Below are 15453 nucleotides of genomic sequence, written 5' to 3'. Positions count from 1 at the left end.
CAGTATGAAATCAGAGGGTAGGGGATGGAGTGTCAGTATGAAATCGGAGGGTAGGGGATGGGGTATCAAATGTAATCAGAGGGTAGGGGATAGAGTATCAGTATGTAATCGGAAGGTCGGGTTCAGAGTATCAGTATGAAATCAGAGTGTAGGGTTTAGAGTATCAGTATGAAATCAGATGGTAGGGTTTAGAGTGTCAGTATGAAATCAGAGGGTCGGGGATGGAGTATCAGTATGAAATCAGATGGTAGGGTTTAGAGTGTCAGTATGAAATCAGAGGGTCGGGGATGGAGTATCAGTCTGTAATCAGAAGGTAGGGTTTAGAGTATCGGTATGAAATCGGAGGGTCGGGGATAGAGTTTCAAAATGAAATTGCAGGTTCGGGCATAGAGTTTCGGTATGAAATCGGCGGGTAGGGGATGGAGTATCAGTATGAAATCGGAGGGTAGGGGATGGAATATCAGTATGAAATCAGAGGGTCGGGGATGGAGTATCAAATGTAATCGGAGGGTAGGGGATAGAGTATCAGTATGAAATCAGAGGGTAGGGGATGGAGTATCAATGTGTAATCGGAAGGTAGGGTTTAGAGTATCAGTATGAAATCGGAGGGGAGGGGATAGAGTATCAGTATGAAATCAGAGGGTAGGGGATAGCGTATCAATATGCAATCGGAAGGTAGGGTTTAGAGTATCAGTATGAAATCGGAGGATAGGGGATGGAGTATCAATATGTAATCGGAAGGTAGGGTTTAGAGTATCAGTATGAAATCCGTGGGTAGGTGATCGAGTATCGGTATGAAATCAGAGGGTAGGGGATGGAGTATCAGTATGAAATTGGAGGGTAGGGGATGGAGTATTAGTATGAAATCAGAGGGTAGGGGTTAGAGTATCAGTATGAAGTCGGAGGGTAGGGGATGGAGTATCAGTATGAAATCAGAGGGTCGGGGATGGAGTATCAATATGTAATCGGAAGGTTGTGTTTAGAGTATTAGTTTGAAATCGGAGGGTAGGGGTTAGAGTATCAGTATGAAATCAGAGGATAGGGGATAGAGTATCAATATGTAATCAGAAGGTAGGGTTTAGAGTATCAGTATGAAATCGGAAGGTAGGGTTTAGAGTATCAGTATGAAATCGGAGGATAGGGGATGGAGTATCAATATGTAATCGGAAGGTAGGGTTTAGAGTATCAGTATGAAATCCGTGGGTAGGTGATCGAGTATCGGTATGAAATCAGAGGGTAGGGGATGGAGTATCAGTATGAAATCGGCGGATAGGGGATGGAGTATCAATATTTAATCGGAAGGTAGGGTTTAGAGTATCAGTATGAAATCGGAGGGTAGGGGATAGAGTATCAGTATGAAATCAGAGGGTAGGGGATAGAGTATCAAATGTAATCAGAGGGTAGGGGATGGAGTTAACAGTATGAAATCAGAGGGTATGGGATGGAGTATCAAATATAATCGGAGGGTCGGGAATAGAGTATCAGGATGAAATCAGAGGGTAGGGGATGGAGTATCAGTATGAAATCAGAGGGTATGGGATGGAGTATCAAATATAATCGGAGGGTAGGGAATAGAGTATCAGTATGAAATCAGAGGGTAGGGGATGGAGTATCAAATGTAATCGGAGGGCAGGTGATGGAGTATCAATATGTAATCGGAAGGTATGGTTTAGAGTATCAGTATGAAATCGGAGGTTAGGGGATGGAGTATCGGTATGAAATCAGACTCTAGGGGATGGAGTATCAGTATGAAATCAGAGGGTAGGGGATAGAGTGTCAGTATGAAATTGGAGGGTAGGGGATAGAGTATCAGCATGAAATCAGAGGTTAGCGGATGGAGTATCAAAAGTAATTGGAGGGTAGGGGATGGAGTATCAGTATGAAATCGGAGGGTAGGGGATGGAGTTTCAGTATGAAATCAGAGGGTTGGGGATAGAGTATCAAATGAAATCAGAGGGTAGGGGATGGAGTGTCAGTATGAAATCAGAGGGCAGGGGATGGAGTATCAGTATGAAATCGGAGGGTAGGGGATGGAGTTTCAGTATGAAATCAGAGGGTTGGGGATGGAGTATCAAATGAAATCAGAGGGTAGTGGATGGAGTATCAGTATGAAATCAGAGGGTAGGGGATGGAGTGTCAGTATGATATCGGAGGGTAGGGGATGGGGTATCAAATGTAATCAGAGGGTAGGGGATAGAGTATCAGTATGTAATCGGAAGGTCGGGTTCAGAGTATCAGTATGAAATCGGAGGGTAGGGGATAGAGTATCAGTATGAAATCAGAGTGTAGGGTTTAGAGTATCAGTATGAAATCAGATGGTAGGGTTTAGAGTGTCAGTATGAAATCAGAGGGTCGGGGATGGAGTATCAGTCTGTAATCAGAAGGTAGGGTTTAGAGTATCGGTATGAAATCGGAGGGTAGGGTTTAGAGTGTCAGTATGAAATCAGAGGGTCGGGGATGGAGTATCAGTCTGTAATCAGAAGGTAGGGTTTAGAGTATCGGTATGAAATCGGAGGGTCGGGGATAGAGTTTCAAAATGAAATTGCAGGTTCGGGCATAGAGTTTCAGTATGAAATCAGAGGGTAGGGGATGGAGTATCAGTATGAAATCGGCGGGTAGGGGATGGAGTATCAGTATGAAATCGGAGGGTAGGGGATGGAATATCAGTATGAAATCAGAGGGTCGGGGATGGAGTATCAAATGTAATCGGAGGGTAGGGGATAGAGTATCAGTATGAAATCAGAGGGTAGGGGATGGAGTATCAATGTGTAATCGGAAGGTAGGGTTTAGAGTATCAGTATGAAAGCGGAGGGTAGGGGATAGAGTATCAGTATGAAATCAGAGGGTAGGGGATAGAGTATCAATATGTAATCGGAAGGTAGGGGATGGAGTATCAGTATGAAATTGGAGGGTAGGGGATGGAGTATTAGTATGAAATCAGAGGGTAGGGGTTAGAGTATCAGTATGAAGTCGTAGGGTAGGGGATGGAGTATCAGTATGAAATCAGAGGGTCGGGGATGGAGTATCAATATGTAATCGGAAGGTTGTGTTTAGAGTATTAGTTTGAAATCGGAGGGTAGGGGTTAGAGTATCAGTATGAAATCAGAGGATAGGGGATAGAGTATCAATATGTAATCAGAAGGTAGGGTTTAGAGTATCAATATGTAATCGGAAGGTAGGGTTTAGAGTATCAGTATGAAATCGGAGGGTAGGGGATAGAGTATCAGTATGAAATCAGAGGGTAGGGGATAGAGTATCAAATGTAATCGGAGGGTATGGGATGGAGTATCATTTATAATCGGAGGGTAGGGGATGGAGTAACAGTATGAAATCCGAGGGTATGGGATGGAGTATCAAATATAATCGGAGGGTAGGGGATGGAGTGTCAGTATGAAATCAGAGGGTAGGGGATAGAGTATCAGTATGAAATCAAAGGGTAGGGGATGGAGTATCAGTATGAAATTGAAGGGTAGTGGATGGAGTATCAAATGTAATCGGAGGGTAGGGGATAGAGTATCAGTATGAAATCAGAGAGTAGGGGATGGAGTATCAGTATGAAATCAGAGGGTAGGGGATGGAGTATCAGTATGAAATCGGAGGGTAGGGGATGGAGTATCAGTATGAAATCGGAGGGTAAGGGATGGAGTATCAATATGAAATCGGAGGGTAGGGGATAGAGTATCAAATGTAATCGGAGGGTAGGGATGGAGTATCAGTATGAAATCGGAAGGTAGGGGATGGAGTATCAGTATGAAATCGGAGGGTAGGGGATGGAGTATCAGTATGAAATCGGAGGGTTGGGGATGGAGTATCAGTATGAAATCGGAGGGGAGGGAAGTAGTGCCACTATGAACTTGGATGTGGGGAATTAGTGTCGGTATGAAATTTAAGGGATGGGGATGGAGTGTTAGTGTGAAATGGTAGGGAGGAGGAAGGAGTCTCAATATGAAAGTCAAGGGAGGGAAAGGAGTTTCCGTATGAAACTGGAGGTAATGGGAAGGAGTTTCAATATGAATTAGAGGGAGGCGGAAGTATTGGCTGTATGACATCGACGCCGGGGAGGAGTGTTAGTATGAGATTGCAATAAGGGGGATGGAGTGTCAGTATGCAATTGTTGGGAGGGGGAAGGAGTATCAGTATGAAATTGGAGGGAGGAAGAAGTACTGTCAGAATGAAAGTCAAGGGAGGGCTGAGGAGTGTCAGCATGCAATTGGAGGGAGTGGGCAGGAGTGTCAGTATGAAACTGGAGGGAGGGTGAAGGAGTGTCAGTATTAAATTGGATGGAGGGTGAAGGAGTGTCAGTATTAAAGTGGAGAGAGGGTGAAGGCCTGTCAATATAAATTTGGAGGGAGGGGAAGGAGTGTCAGTGTCAAATTGGAGAGAGCTAGAAGATGTGTCAGTATTAAATTGGAAGGGGGATGAAGGAGTGTTCGTATTAAAGTGGAGGGAGCGTGAAGGCGAGTCAGTCTGAAATTGGTGGGATTAGATTGGGCAGCTAGACATTTTGGCCGGCGCAGAACTGATGGCCTGAATGGCCTCTTGCTGTGCCATAATTTCTCGATGGTTCCATGGTTCTGTGGTTGTCAAACCTTTATGTGTGGGGAGCCGCATTACAATTTTTGTCTTACATGCTGAGACAATTTCAGAAAAAGGCATTAAAACATTATCTTATTATTAATCAAAATAACAACAAATGTGCAATTTTGTGAAGAAGATTTTAATGAGAAGATGAATTTATTGACTTACTTTCTTATCACTACGTGGACACTGATTTAGTGCAATACCTTGGCATTTTTTTTGCCTGCACAAGTTGTCAATGTCTACCTGCTCACTTGTTGTAGTGATGCGGAGATTTCTGGAGAGATATCCATCTGTCAGGAGTGATCTTGATTTCTCTCTCTGTCTCTCTCTTTCCTTGTCTTTCCTCTCTCTATGTTGTTTCCCCCTCTTTGTGTCATCCTCACTCTCCCTGTGGCCCCCTCTCTCTGTTCGTGTCCTCTTTCTCTCTGTCCCTCCCCTCTCCCTGTCCCCTTCTCTCTCTCTCTGTCAGCCCCCTTCTCTCTCTGTCAGTGCCCTTCTCTCTCTGTCAGTGCCCTTCTCTCTCTGACAGCCCCCACTCTCTCTGTCAGCCCCCACTCTCTCTGTCAGCCCCCACTCTCTCTGTCAGCCCCCACTCTCTCTGTCAGCCCCCACTCTCTCTGTCAGCCCCCACTCTCTCTGTCAGCCCCCACTCTCTCTGTCAGCCCCCACTCTCTCTGTCAGCCCCCACTCTCTCTGTCAGCCCCCACTCTCTCTGTCAGCCCCCACTCTCTCTGTCAGCCCCCACTCTCTCTGTTCCCCTCTCTCTTTGTTTCCCCCCTCTCTCTCTCTGTTTCCCCCTCTCTCTCTCTCTGTTTCCCCCTCTCTCTCTCTTTCCCCCTCTCTCTGTTTCCCCTCTCTCTCTCTGTTTCTCCTCCCTCTCTCTTTTTCCCCTCTCTGTCTCTCTTTCCCCTCCCACTCTCTGTTTCCCCCCTCTCTCTCTCTCTATATTTGCCAACCATTCTCTGCTGCCCCCTCTGTCTCTGTTCCCCCCTCTCTGTCCCGCCCCTCTCTCTCTCAGTTCCCCCTCTCTTTTTCCCATCTCTCTCACTTTGTTTCCCCTCTCTCTCTCTTTCCCCCACTCTCTGTTGCCCTCTCTCTCTCTGTTCCCCCACTCTCTCTCTGTCCTGCCCCTCTCTGTTTTCCATCTCTCTCTATTTCCCAATCTTTCTGATTCCCCTCTCTCTCACTGTTTCCCCTCTCTCTCTCTCATTGTTCCCCCCACTCTCTTCCCCTCTCTCTGTCCACCCTCTCTCTCTCTTTGTCCCCCTCTCTTTCTCTGTCCACCCTCTCTCTCTCTCTGTTCCCCCTCTGTCTCTGTTCCTTTTCTGTTTCCCCCTCTCTCCCTCTCTTTGTTTGCTCCCCCCCACCCCCCCCCCCCCCGGCTCTCTCTCTGACAGTTGCAGGGAGTGGGAGTGCTCAGCACAGCAGCTTTGTGGTTGGTCAGCTGATTTAAAAACATTGCGCCATCAGTTTCACAGCTAACAACTGCTGAAGCAGGAATGCCCTTCCCAACTTTGGACAGATTCAGGGTTTTCTGGCGGGCTTTTAAAAAAAGTTGGAAACCCCCGAATCTGTCCAAAGTTGAGAAGCGCGTTCCTGCCTCAGCAGCTGTCAGCTGTGAAACTGACAGCATGATGTTTTTATAAAGGCCACTCTGCAAGAAGACAAAGGGAAATTTACCATTTCCAGTCATGGACCCCTGACAAAGATGAGGAAATGCTCCGGGTACAGTTTACACCGTGGGCCAGATAGAAACCTTTGGCAGGCCGGATCTTGGCCTGTGGGCCAAATGTTGGGCAACGTTGGTTTACAGGGACAGTGTAGATGGAGCTTTACTCTGTATCCCCACCAGAGTCTGCAGCAACAGGAGAGGAATAAAAGAACATAAATAGCAGGAGTAGGCTACATGCCTCCTTTGAGTCTGCTCCACCACTGAATAAGATCACGTGAGTCTTCAACCGCAACACCACTCTCTTACAGAATCCAAATTTTCCTTGACACCCTTAGTATCCAAGAATCTATCAATCTCTCTGTTGACCATACTCAATAACTGCATCCATAGCCCTTTGGGGTGGAGAATTTTAATCCTTTCATTGAAAACAATTTTCATCATATCGGCTCAGCACAATCTTCTCGAGGGCAATTGGGGATGGCCAACAAATGCTGGCCTTACCAGCGATGTTCACATCCCATGAAAGAATAAAATATATTTTAAAAAGCCTAAATGCTGAACTCTTATTGTGAGACAGTGACCTCTAGTTCTAGACTCACCAGCCAGGGGAAACATCTTTCCAGCATCTACTTTGTCAAATCCCTTAAAGATTTTATATGTTTATATGATCAACTCAAATTCAGCAAACTGGAAGGAATATCGGCCTTTTTTTACTTAATCTCTCCTCGCATTACAATCATAGAATCAGTACAGAGAGCCTTCTTTGAACTCCATCTCAGGCAAGTATATCCAAAGTGATATTAATCAAATCCAAGTCTGAACCTTCACAGAGGGTCCATGCATTTGGGTTTCTGTATGAGTTATTTAATAATTGCATCATAGTCCGACCACAGAGTGTCAGTTTTATTCACTAATTGCGACTGCCAATGGCGGAGTCGTTACCCAACGTTCTCCGCGGCAGTGACCGTGTCCTATTCACTACAGGAGCCCAGCGCACAGGCGCAGTGCTGTCCTGTATGTGCAGTATCATTGTGATCAGAGGTGTGTGAGTGTTGGAGACGCTTTTGTGTAAAGGGTGAGAGCCGGCAGGGCACAGGACAGAATGGAGCCGGAGGGTGTGCGGGAAGGCTTCAGAAACACTTGGTGTAGGCCGCAAACCCGGAATAAGAAGCTCCAGATGCCACGTTTGCACCGAGCGGGGTTGTGGTTGTGGGGATTCTCCTGGTGACAGGCCCTGTTTGAAACTAATAATAAATTAACAGGAGAGACTAAGTTCCACTATTAAAGGGAGACTAGGAATATCCGGGAACAAAAACCAGACACACTGATGGACTGAGGCAGAACAGATGGCTCGGGAGGACATTGGAGCCGTGTGTGGACTGGGATGTTTCTTCAACACCTGAGGTCGGCCTGAGACCCCAGGCCCCGTGTTTACCCCGCGGTGACAGGCCCGGGGGAGCTGGGCATTGGTCGCCATCTTGGCCAGGGCGCCTGTGTGGCCATCTTAGTGAGGGCACAGAGAATGGCGGGGCTTCAGGGTCCCTGTTCCCAACCGGGTCCTAGCGCCCAGGAGAGCAAGAGAATCCTGAACAACAGAGTTTTAAGCAGCTTTACCCACTCCCAGGCTGCATGTGAAATTTGCAGCCTAAAGGAGTCCATGGGACATGTATATATTCAGTGTGAGAGGTTACAGCCCTGTATAATTTACCTGAAGGGGCTGCTCCTCAGTTTTTTACAGTTTAGCTCCATGCTCCTAATCTTGGATTGCTCGGTGTGGAGGGGGGTGAGTCAGTCACAGGGTCTTCTCCTGGACCTGCTTTTGGAGCTGGTTTAAAACAGCAATGTGTAAATCCAGGATATGTGGGTCATGGGAGTGGGGGTGTCACTCTGGCTGCCGGCCTCTCTTCTGTGGTCTTGTCCAGGTAGCCCTGGAGATGGAGCAAGTTTGATAGCACCTGTATCCGATGGCACCTCAAGGAACAGAGTATCTCATAGACACTGAAAATATTCTGGTTTAGCTGGAAAGGTTCCCTTTGCTTTAGGCACTTTTTCAGCCTTCCGGACTCAGCATTGCTTTCAACAGTTTCAGACTATGAACCATAATTTGATTATTTTTTGTAACCATGTGCCAGTCTTAAAATTGTTTTTCAGATTTGTGCTTTTGGATAGAGCTGTTCATTATTCTGCCATTAACACTCTTTGGATAAATGCTTTGCCTTTTACCTCAAATATTAGCACTCTTTTTGATTTTCATTCCGTGACATCTTTGGCATTTAATCTCTCCCATCCTCTGCCCTATCGCAGTCCTTTCCTTTTCATCATCTCCCCCTCCCCTCTTTACATTTGCTGAAAACTGATTACATTTCTAACCTTTGTCATTTCAGCCCATTTCGACTTGAAACATAAACTCTTTCTACAGATGCTGCCAGACCCACTGAGTATTTCCAGCACTTTGTTTTTGTTTCAGATATCCGACAGCTGCAGTATTTTGCTTTGATTCCATTCGCTTTTGTTGGAACATTGTTGCTTATTTTGCCTTTTAATTTTATTGGACTACATTTTTTTGGGGTGGGGGGAAGAGAGGAAAGAATGTTCCATAGGAACTAGAATTGTCTGTTCTGAATTATGTCCTGTACTTACAGTAATGACATTTGTAAACTCCTTTAACAGGGTATCAGAATGGGAGATTTGCAGATGGGAAACTCAAATCAAACATCACATCAAGATCTTACTCTGTTCATCAGGACCTGAATATCATCGGCCTTTGATTGTGGGAGGAGAAAGGTTTGTCAGTTCTGTCTGTGCAAAAAGATTTTAAACATCAGTGTGACTGGAAAAGCTTCGAGGGACACACACCCAAGTGAGAGTGTTCCAGTGAACTGACTGTGGAAAGAGCTTTAACCAGTTACAAAGCCTGAAAAAACATTGCACCATTCACAGCGAGAAGAAGCCATACATGTGTTCTGTGTGTGGACAAGGCTTTAACTGATTATCCAGCCTGGAGAGACACAAGGACACCTGCACCATGGAGAAACTATGGAAATGTGTAGACTGTGGGAAGGGATTCAATTCCATGTTTGAAATGGACATTCATCAACGCACTCACACTAGGGAGAGGCCGTTCACCTGCTCCGTGTGGGGGAAGGGATTTGCTCGTTCGTCCAACCTGCTGAGACAGCAGCAAGTTTACCCCAGGGAGAGACCTATCAAGTGCTCTTACTGTGGGAGTGGGTTCAGGCGATCATTTGACCTCACTGTACACCAGCGTACTCACACTGGGGAGAGACCTTTCACCTGCACTGAGTGTGGGAAGGGATTCACCAGTTCATCCAACCTGCTGGCACACCAGCGAGTTCACACTGACGAGAGACCTTTCAAGTGCTCTCACTGCGGAGCTGGGTTCAGGCGATCATCCCACCTCACTGTACACAAGCGTATTCACACTGGGGAGAGGCCGTTCACCTGCTCCGTGTGTGGGAAGGGATTTGTTCAGTCATCCGAACTGCTGAAACACCAGCGAGTTCACACTGGGGAGAGGCCGTTCACCTGCTCAGTGTGTGGGAGGGGATTCACTCAGTCATTCAATCTGCTGACACACCAGCACATTCACACTGGGGAGAGGCCATTCACCTGCTCTGTCTGTGGGAAGGGATTCTCTCGCTCATCCAACCTGCTGAGACACCAGCGAGTTCACACTGGGCAGAGGCCGTTCACCTGCTCCATGTGTGGGAAGGGATTTTCTCAGTCATCTCACCTGTTGACACACCAGCGAGTTCACAAGTGAGTGCAGGGATTCTGCTGTTGATCACATCCAGGACTGAACCATGTTCTTTCTGGTGGTTAAGGAAAGATCTGCACTTATACAGCACCTTCCACTTGCTCAGGGCATGCCAAAGCACTGTACAGCCAATGAAGTATGATTGAAGTGTAGTCACTGTTGTCATGTAGGAAACACAGCAGCCAATTGGACACAGCAAGCTGTCTGGAGTGGGACTTGAACCGACAACCTTCTGACTGAGAGGCGGCAATGTCACCAACTGAGCCACAGTCATGGTTCATTTCTGTTGATATGAACTGGTGTTAGGAAGACTGGACCTTGTAACATGATTATGTCTTATAGAATGTGATTTTTTTTTAAGTTCAAGACGGAATCCAGCAGTTTAGCTGACCTCACCTCTCTGTAAAAGGTTACCAGGACAACAGAGGGAACAGATCAAAGACTGTTTTCTGAAGAACAGAGACTACAGCACTAACACCTGAAGAACAATGGGTTTCGCCCTCCCAGACGTTCGGGTTGTAAAACAAGGAGTCAGCCATTGAGAACATGCAAACAAACCGGCAGATGCCAACACCTGAGGGCAATGGAAAGGCTGAATAGCTTTGGGAAACTAGACTTTATTCCTCTCCAAAATGCCATAGGACCAGATAAATTTAACAGACTTTCTGGAGAAAAACAGGCTGTAAGGAATGAACCATCACGTTATGGCCACACCCATCAGGGGTGAGGCCTCAAGGGAAGCTGTAAGAGAAGGCACCCAGCAGGGGCAGCTGGAGAAAGAGAGAATATGCCTGCTGTCTGAAGATATACAGAGAAAGATTGTTGAAACTTGAATCTGTTATTTTTTTGTGAGTCCAACTTTGGGAAGGATTAAAGGGCCCACAGGACCACCAAATATCACATTATCCACAGATGTCCAGGTCAGAAGTGCTTGGAGAACGAGTAAAGGAAAATGTTTTTTGAAAAGTCTGGGAGATCCAACCTATTGCAGCTGGGAGGAATTTGGGACTTTTAACTGCAGAGGATTTCATCATTGAAAAAGACATTGATACATTAGTATAAGTGTGCTGTGAAATATTCAAGTGTTGAATAAGTAAAGAAAATACCTTTGTAATTTGGGATGTCAGCTATTTACAAAGTGCTATTTAGTTAAAGGGGATTTCTTTTAGTTTAGGTATAATAAAAGACTTAAAACATGAAATCTTGTGTAATTTGTTAAATTGTTCTAGGGGGTTCATATCTCATTGTTCACATTAACAATCTCTCTGAGGTCGTAACAACTGGACAGTGGGATTAAGCTGGATACCTCTTTTTCAGCTGGCACAAACACAATGGGCTGAATGGCTTCCTGTGCCATAAATTTTCTACGTTTTTATTCTGAGAGTTGGGATTTGTTTCTGCCGATATTAAACTCCAGCCAAATTATATGGTTATAAATATTCTGGATAAATGTCAAATAAATCAGCTTTGTTTTAAACACAGTGTTGTAGATTTTTGTCTTTCCCACCCGAGTGTTTAGCATCACCTGACTGGAGCTCAGAAGGAGCTGAGTTACTCGCCACACAATTCGCAGCCTCTGACCTGCTGTTGTCGCCACAGTATTTCTCTGGCGAGTTCAGTTCATTTTCAGACTGGAAACATAAACCTGCCATTTCACTTTCAGTCAGGAACAGATCACAGTTTTACACCAATCTCTGATTTGACAGCACGTTTCCAGCATTCAGCATTGTTTCCTGACTTTAAACACAGGTGTAAAGGAGCCTTCTGTTCCGTGCTCAGAAGCTCTGAACCAGGGAAGAAAGCAGCTGGGACACATTTCTTACAGGCCTCAGGATTAACCCGCACGGGGACTTTACTGTGCCATTTGTCCCTGTCAGTGTGACCCTGAAGGACTGTGTCCAGGCTGAAGTTCTGTTCGTGCCATACGATCCTCACCCGAGATTGGCCATTTATTGTGTATTCCCTTGCCTTTTTTGCCCTCCTCAAATGCATTACCTCACACTTCTCTGGATTGAATTCCATTTGCTAATTTCTGCCTCCCTTACTCGGCCATTGATATCTTCCTATAGTCTACAGGTTTCTTCCTTACTGTCAACCATGAGGCCACTTTTTGTCTCATCTGTAGAATTCTTAATCGTGCCCCCTACATTTAAATCTAAAGCATTGATATATACAGTAAAAGCTTTATCATCCAGCACTTTACCAACCAGAATTTCCGAGATCTGTCTCCCAATACTGAGTTTTCCCAAGTGCAGCCAATTATTCTCGGCATTACTGTATTGTAGTTAGTGATGCTGCCGATAGTCATCTTAGTGGCATTGCTGGCAGTCCATCTCCCTGTGTCACTGTGCTTATGCAGTACTACGATTTATCTTCCTGATCATCCATTATGGCATCCAATAAAGCACTGAGAGGAAAAGGGGGAAAGTGGTAAAGGGTGTGTTGATGCTATACCAGAAAATCAACATTTGTAGGCATCTTGAAAAAAGTGAAAATCGTAATGTGTTGAACAAATATAATGTTGGTTCATCAACCACATATGTCATCAAGGGTCAAAAAGACCAGTTGTTGAAATGCTTTTCTAGTTCAGAGACTAAAAAAGTTGTTAAACAACACCGTGCTGTACATAAACCTAAATTAGCGCAGCTATACAGTGGATTGTACAAATGTTTTTTGTTGCAACACTCCCAGGGTGCCTCAGTCTCTGGACCAATGCTCATTGCAAAGGCAAAAGACTTTCATAAACAAATGGAATTGACTGAAGCATATGTAGTTGCCAACGGATGGCTAAACGGCAGCATGGCATAAGAAGGATAGATGTAACCAGTGAACAAAAATCAGCTGACCATGAGGCTGCAGAAAGGTATTGTGAATTCTTCAACAAATTAATTGCTGAACATGATGTATCCCCAAAACAAATTTATAAAGCAGATGAAACAGACCTATTTTGGCATTGTTTGCCTAATTCTACCCTAACTGGTGCAAGTGAATCTAGTGCTACAGGTTTTAAACAAAATAAAGACAGAATAAGTATGCTTGCATGTGCTAATGCCGTAGGAATGAACTGGGTGAAACTTTTGGCGATCGGCAAATATAATCGTCCTGGAGCATTTAAAGTGTAAAGCATTTACCTGCTGATTACAAAGCATAAAGTAATGCATGGATAGACAAAGAAATTATTTTATGATTGTTTTCACTATGTTTTTGTACCTGCAGTGCAAATATATTTTAGAAAAATAAGAAAACCTGAAGATCGCAAAGCTATTCTTTTTTGAGACAATTGTCAAGCTCACCCTCATGAATTGAAGTTAATGTCCAGCAATTTTTTTTAAAATTCATTCATGGGATGTGGGTGTCACTGGCTAGGCCACCATTTATTGCCCATCCCTAATTGCCCTTGAGAAGGTGGTGGTGAGCTGCCTTCTTGAACTGCTGCAGTCCATGTGGGGTAGGTACACCCACAGTGCTGTTAGGAAGGGAATTCCAGGATTTTGACCCAGCGACAGTGAAGGAACGGTGATAGAGTTCCAAGTCAGGATGTTGTACGGCTTGGAGGGGAACTTGCAGGTGGTGATGTTCCCATGCATTTGCTGCCCTTGTCCTTCTAGTTATTTATTTATTTAGAGATACAGCACTGAAACAGGCCCTTCGGCCCACCGAGTCTGTGCCGACCAACAACCGCCTATTTATACTAATCTTACATTAATCCCATATTCCCTACCACATCCCCACCATTCGCCTACCATCTACCTACACTAGGGGCAATTTACAATGGCCAATTTACCTATCAACCTGTAAGTCTTTGGCTGTGGGAGGAAACCGGAGCACCCGGCAGAAACCCACGCGGTCACAGGGCGAACTTGCAAACTCCTCACAGGCAGTACCCAGAACTGAACCCAGGTCGCTGGAGCTGTGAGGCTGAGGTGTGAAACACTGTGCCGCCACTGTGTGTTGGTAGATGTTGCATCTTTGAAAGATGCTGTCTAAGGACCTTGGTGCTTTGCTGTAGTGCATCTTGTAGGTGGTATACACTGCTGCCACTGTACATTGGTGGTGGAGGGAGTGAATGTTGAAGGTGGTGGATGGGGTGCCAATCATGCGGGCTGCTTTGTCCTGGATGTGTCGAGCTTCTTGAGTTGTAGGACCTGCACCCATCCAGGCAAGTGGAGAGTATTCCATCACATTCCTGGCTTGTGCCTTGTAGATGGTGGACAGGCTTTGGTGAGTCAGGAGGCAAGTTACTTGCCACAGGATTCCTAGCCTCTGACCTGCTCTCGTAGCTATGGCTACTCCAGTTTAGTTTCTGGTCAATAGTAACCCCTAGGATGTTGATAGTGGGGGATTTAGCAATTGTAATGCCATTGAATGTCAAGGGGAAATGTTTAGATTCACTCTTGTTGGAGATGGTCATTGCCTGGCACTTCTATGGCGTGAATGTTACTTGCCACTTATCTGCCCAAGCCTGGATATTGTCCAGGTCTTGCTGCATTTCTACATGGACAGCTTCAGTATCTGAGGAGTCACGAATAGTGCTGAACATTGTGCAGTCATCAGCAAACATCCCCACTTCTGACCTTATGATTGAAGGAAGGTCATTGATGAAGCAGCTGATGATGATTGGGCCTAGGACACTATCCTGAGGAACTCCTGCAGCGATGTCCTGGAGCTCAGATGATTGACGTCAAACAACTGCAATCATCTGCCTTTGCACTAGGTATGACTCAACCAGTGGAGAGTTTTCCCCCTGATTCCCATTGACTTCAGTTTTGCTAAGGCTCCTTGATGCCACATTCGGCCAATCGCTGCCTTGATGGCAAGGGCAGTCACTCTCACCTCACCATCTTCCTGCCTGCCCATGTTACCTCATTGATTCAACCAATGGACCAGGGTGTCATCACAGAATATGAAATGTTTTTACAGGAGAGATTTCCTTAGAAAGTTAATCAATCATGAAGGCACAATCCAGAACTTGCAATCAAATTATAACATTAAAGCTGCAATTTTCAATGTGGCTTGTGCATGTAATTAGGTTAAAGGTGAAACATAGAAACGTAGAAAATAAGTGCAGGAGTAGGCCATTCGGCCCTTCAGACTTGTTCTGCCATTCAAAAAAGATCATGGCTGATCGTCTAATTCAGTACCCTGTTCCCGCTTTCTCCCCATATCCCTTGATCACTTTGGCATTAAGAAATATATCTATCTCCTTCTTGAATATATTTAATGACTTGGCCTCCATTGCCTTCTGCGGTAGAGAATTCCACAGGTTCACCACCCTCTGAGTGAAGAAATTTCTCCTCATCTCGGTTCTAAATGGCATACCCTGTATCCTGAGACTGTGGCCCCTGGTTCTGGACTCCACAGCCATCGGGAACATCCTCCCTGCATCTAGCCTGATTAGTCCTGTTAGAATTTTATAGGTTTC

The 15453-nt window shown here is 45.4% G+C and overlaps 1 protein-coding gene and 1 pseudogene across 4 annotated transcripts in view; both read left to right on the top strand.

Annotated features, from left to right (window-relative positions):
* LOC137373527 (zinc finger protein 239-like) overlaps window positions 1–11473 on the top strand; it is an 87057-nt gene extending 75584 nt beyond the window's left edge. Inside the window, exons 1-2 of one of the 4 annotated variants that reach the window (XM_068038405.1) lie at window positions 7242–7294; window positions 8924–11473. In XM_068038405.1, coding sequence (XP_067894506.1) covers window positions 9279–10037 — 759 coding nt within the window. In that variant the 5' untranslated portion in view covers window positions 7242–7294; window positions 8924–9278 and the 3' untranslated portion in view covers window positions 10038–11473. The other 3 variants (XM_068038402.1, XM_068038404.1, XM_068038406.1) reach the window with 3 other exon arrangements.
* LOC137373403 (jerky protein homolog) lies at window positions 10615–14966 on the top strand (annotated as a pseudogene).
* The last annotated feature ends 487 nt before the right edge of the window (window positions 14967–15453 follow it).

The sequence above is a fragment of the Heterodontus francisci genome, chromosome 9 (genome assembly GCF_036365525.1).
Source record: "Heterodontus francisci isolate sHetFra1 chromosome 9, sHetFra1.hap1, whole genome shotgun sequence".
NCBI classification, from domain to species: domain Eukaryota; kingdom Metazoa; phylum Chordata; class Chondrichthyes; order Heterodontiformes; family Heterodontidae; genus Heterodontus; species Heterodontus francisci.
The sequence above is the reverse complement of the archived record's forward strand: the minus strand, read 5'-3'. Positions and strand labels throughout refer to the sequence as shown.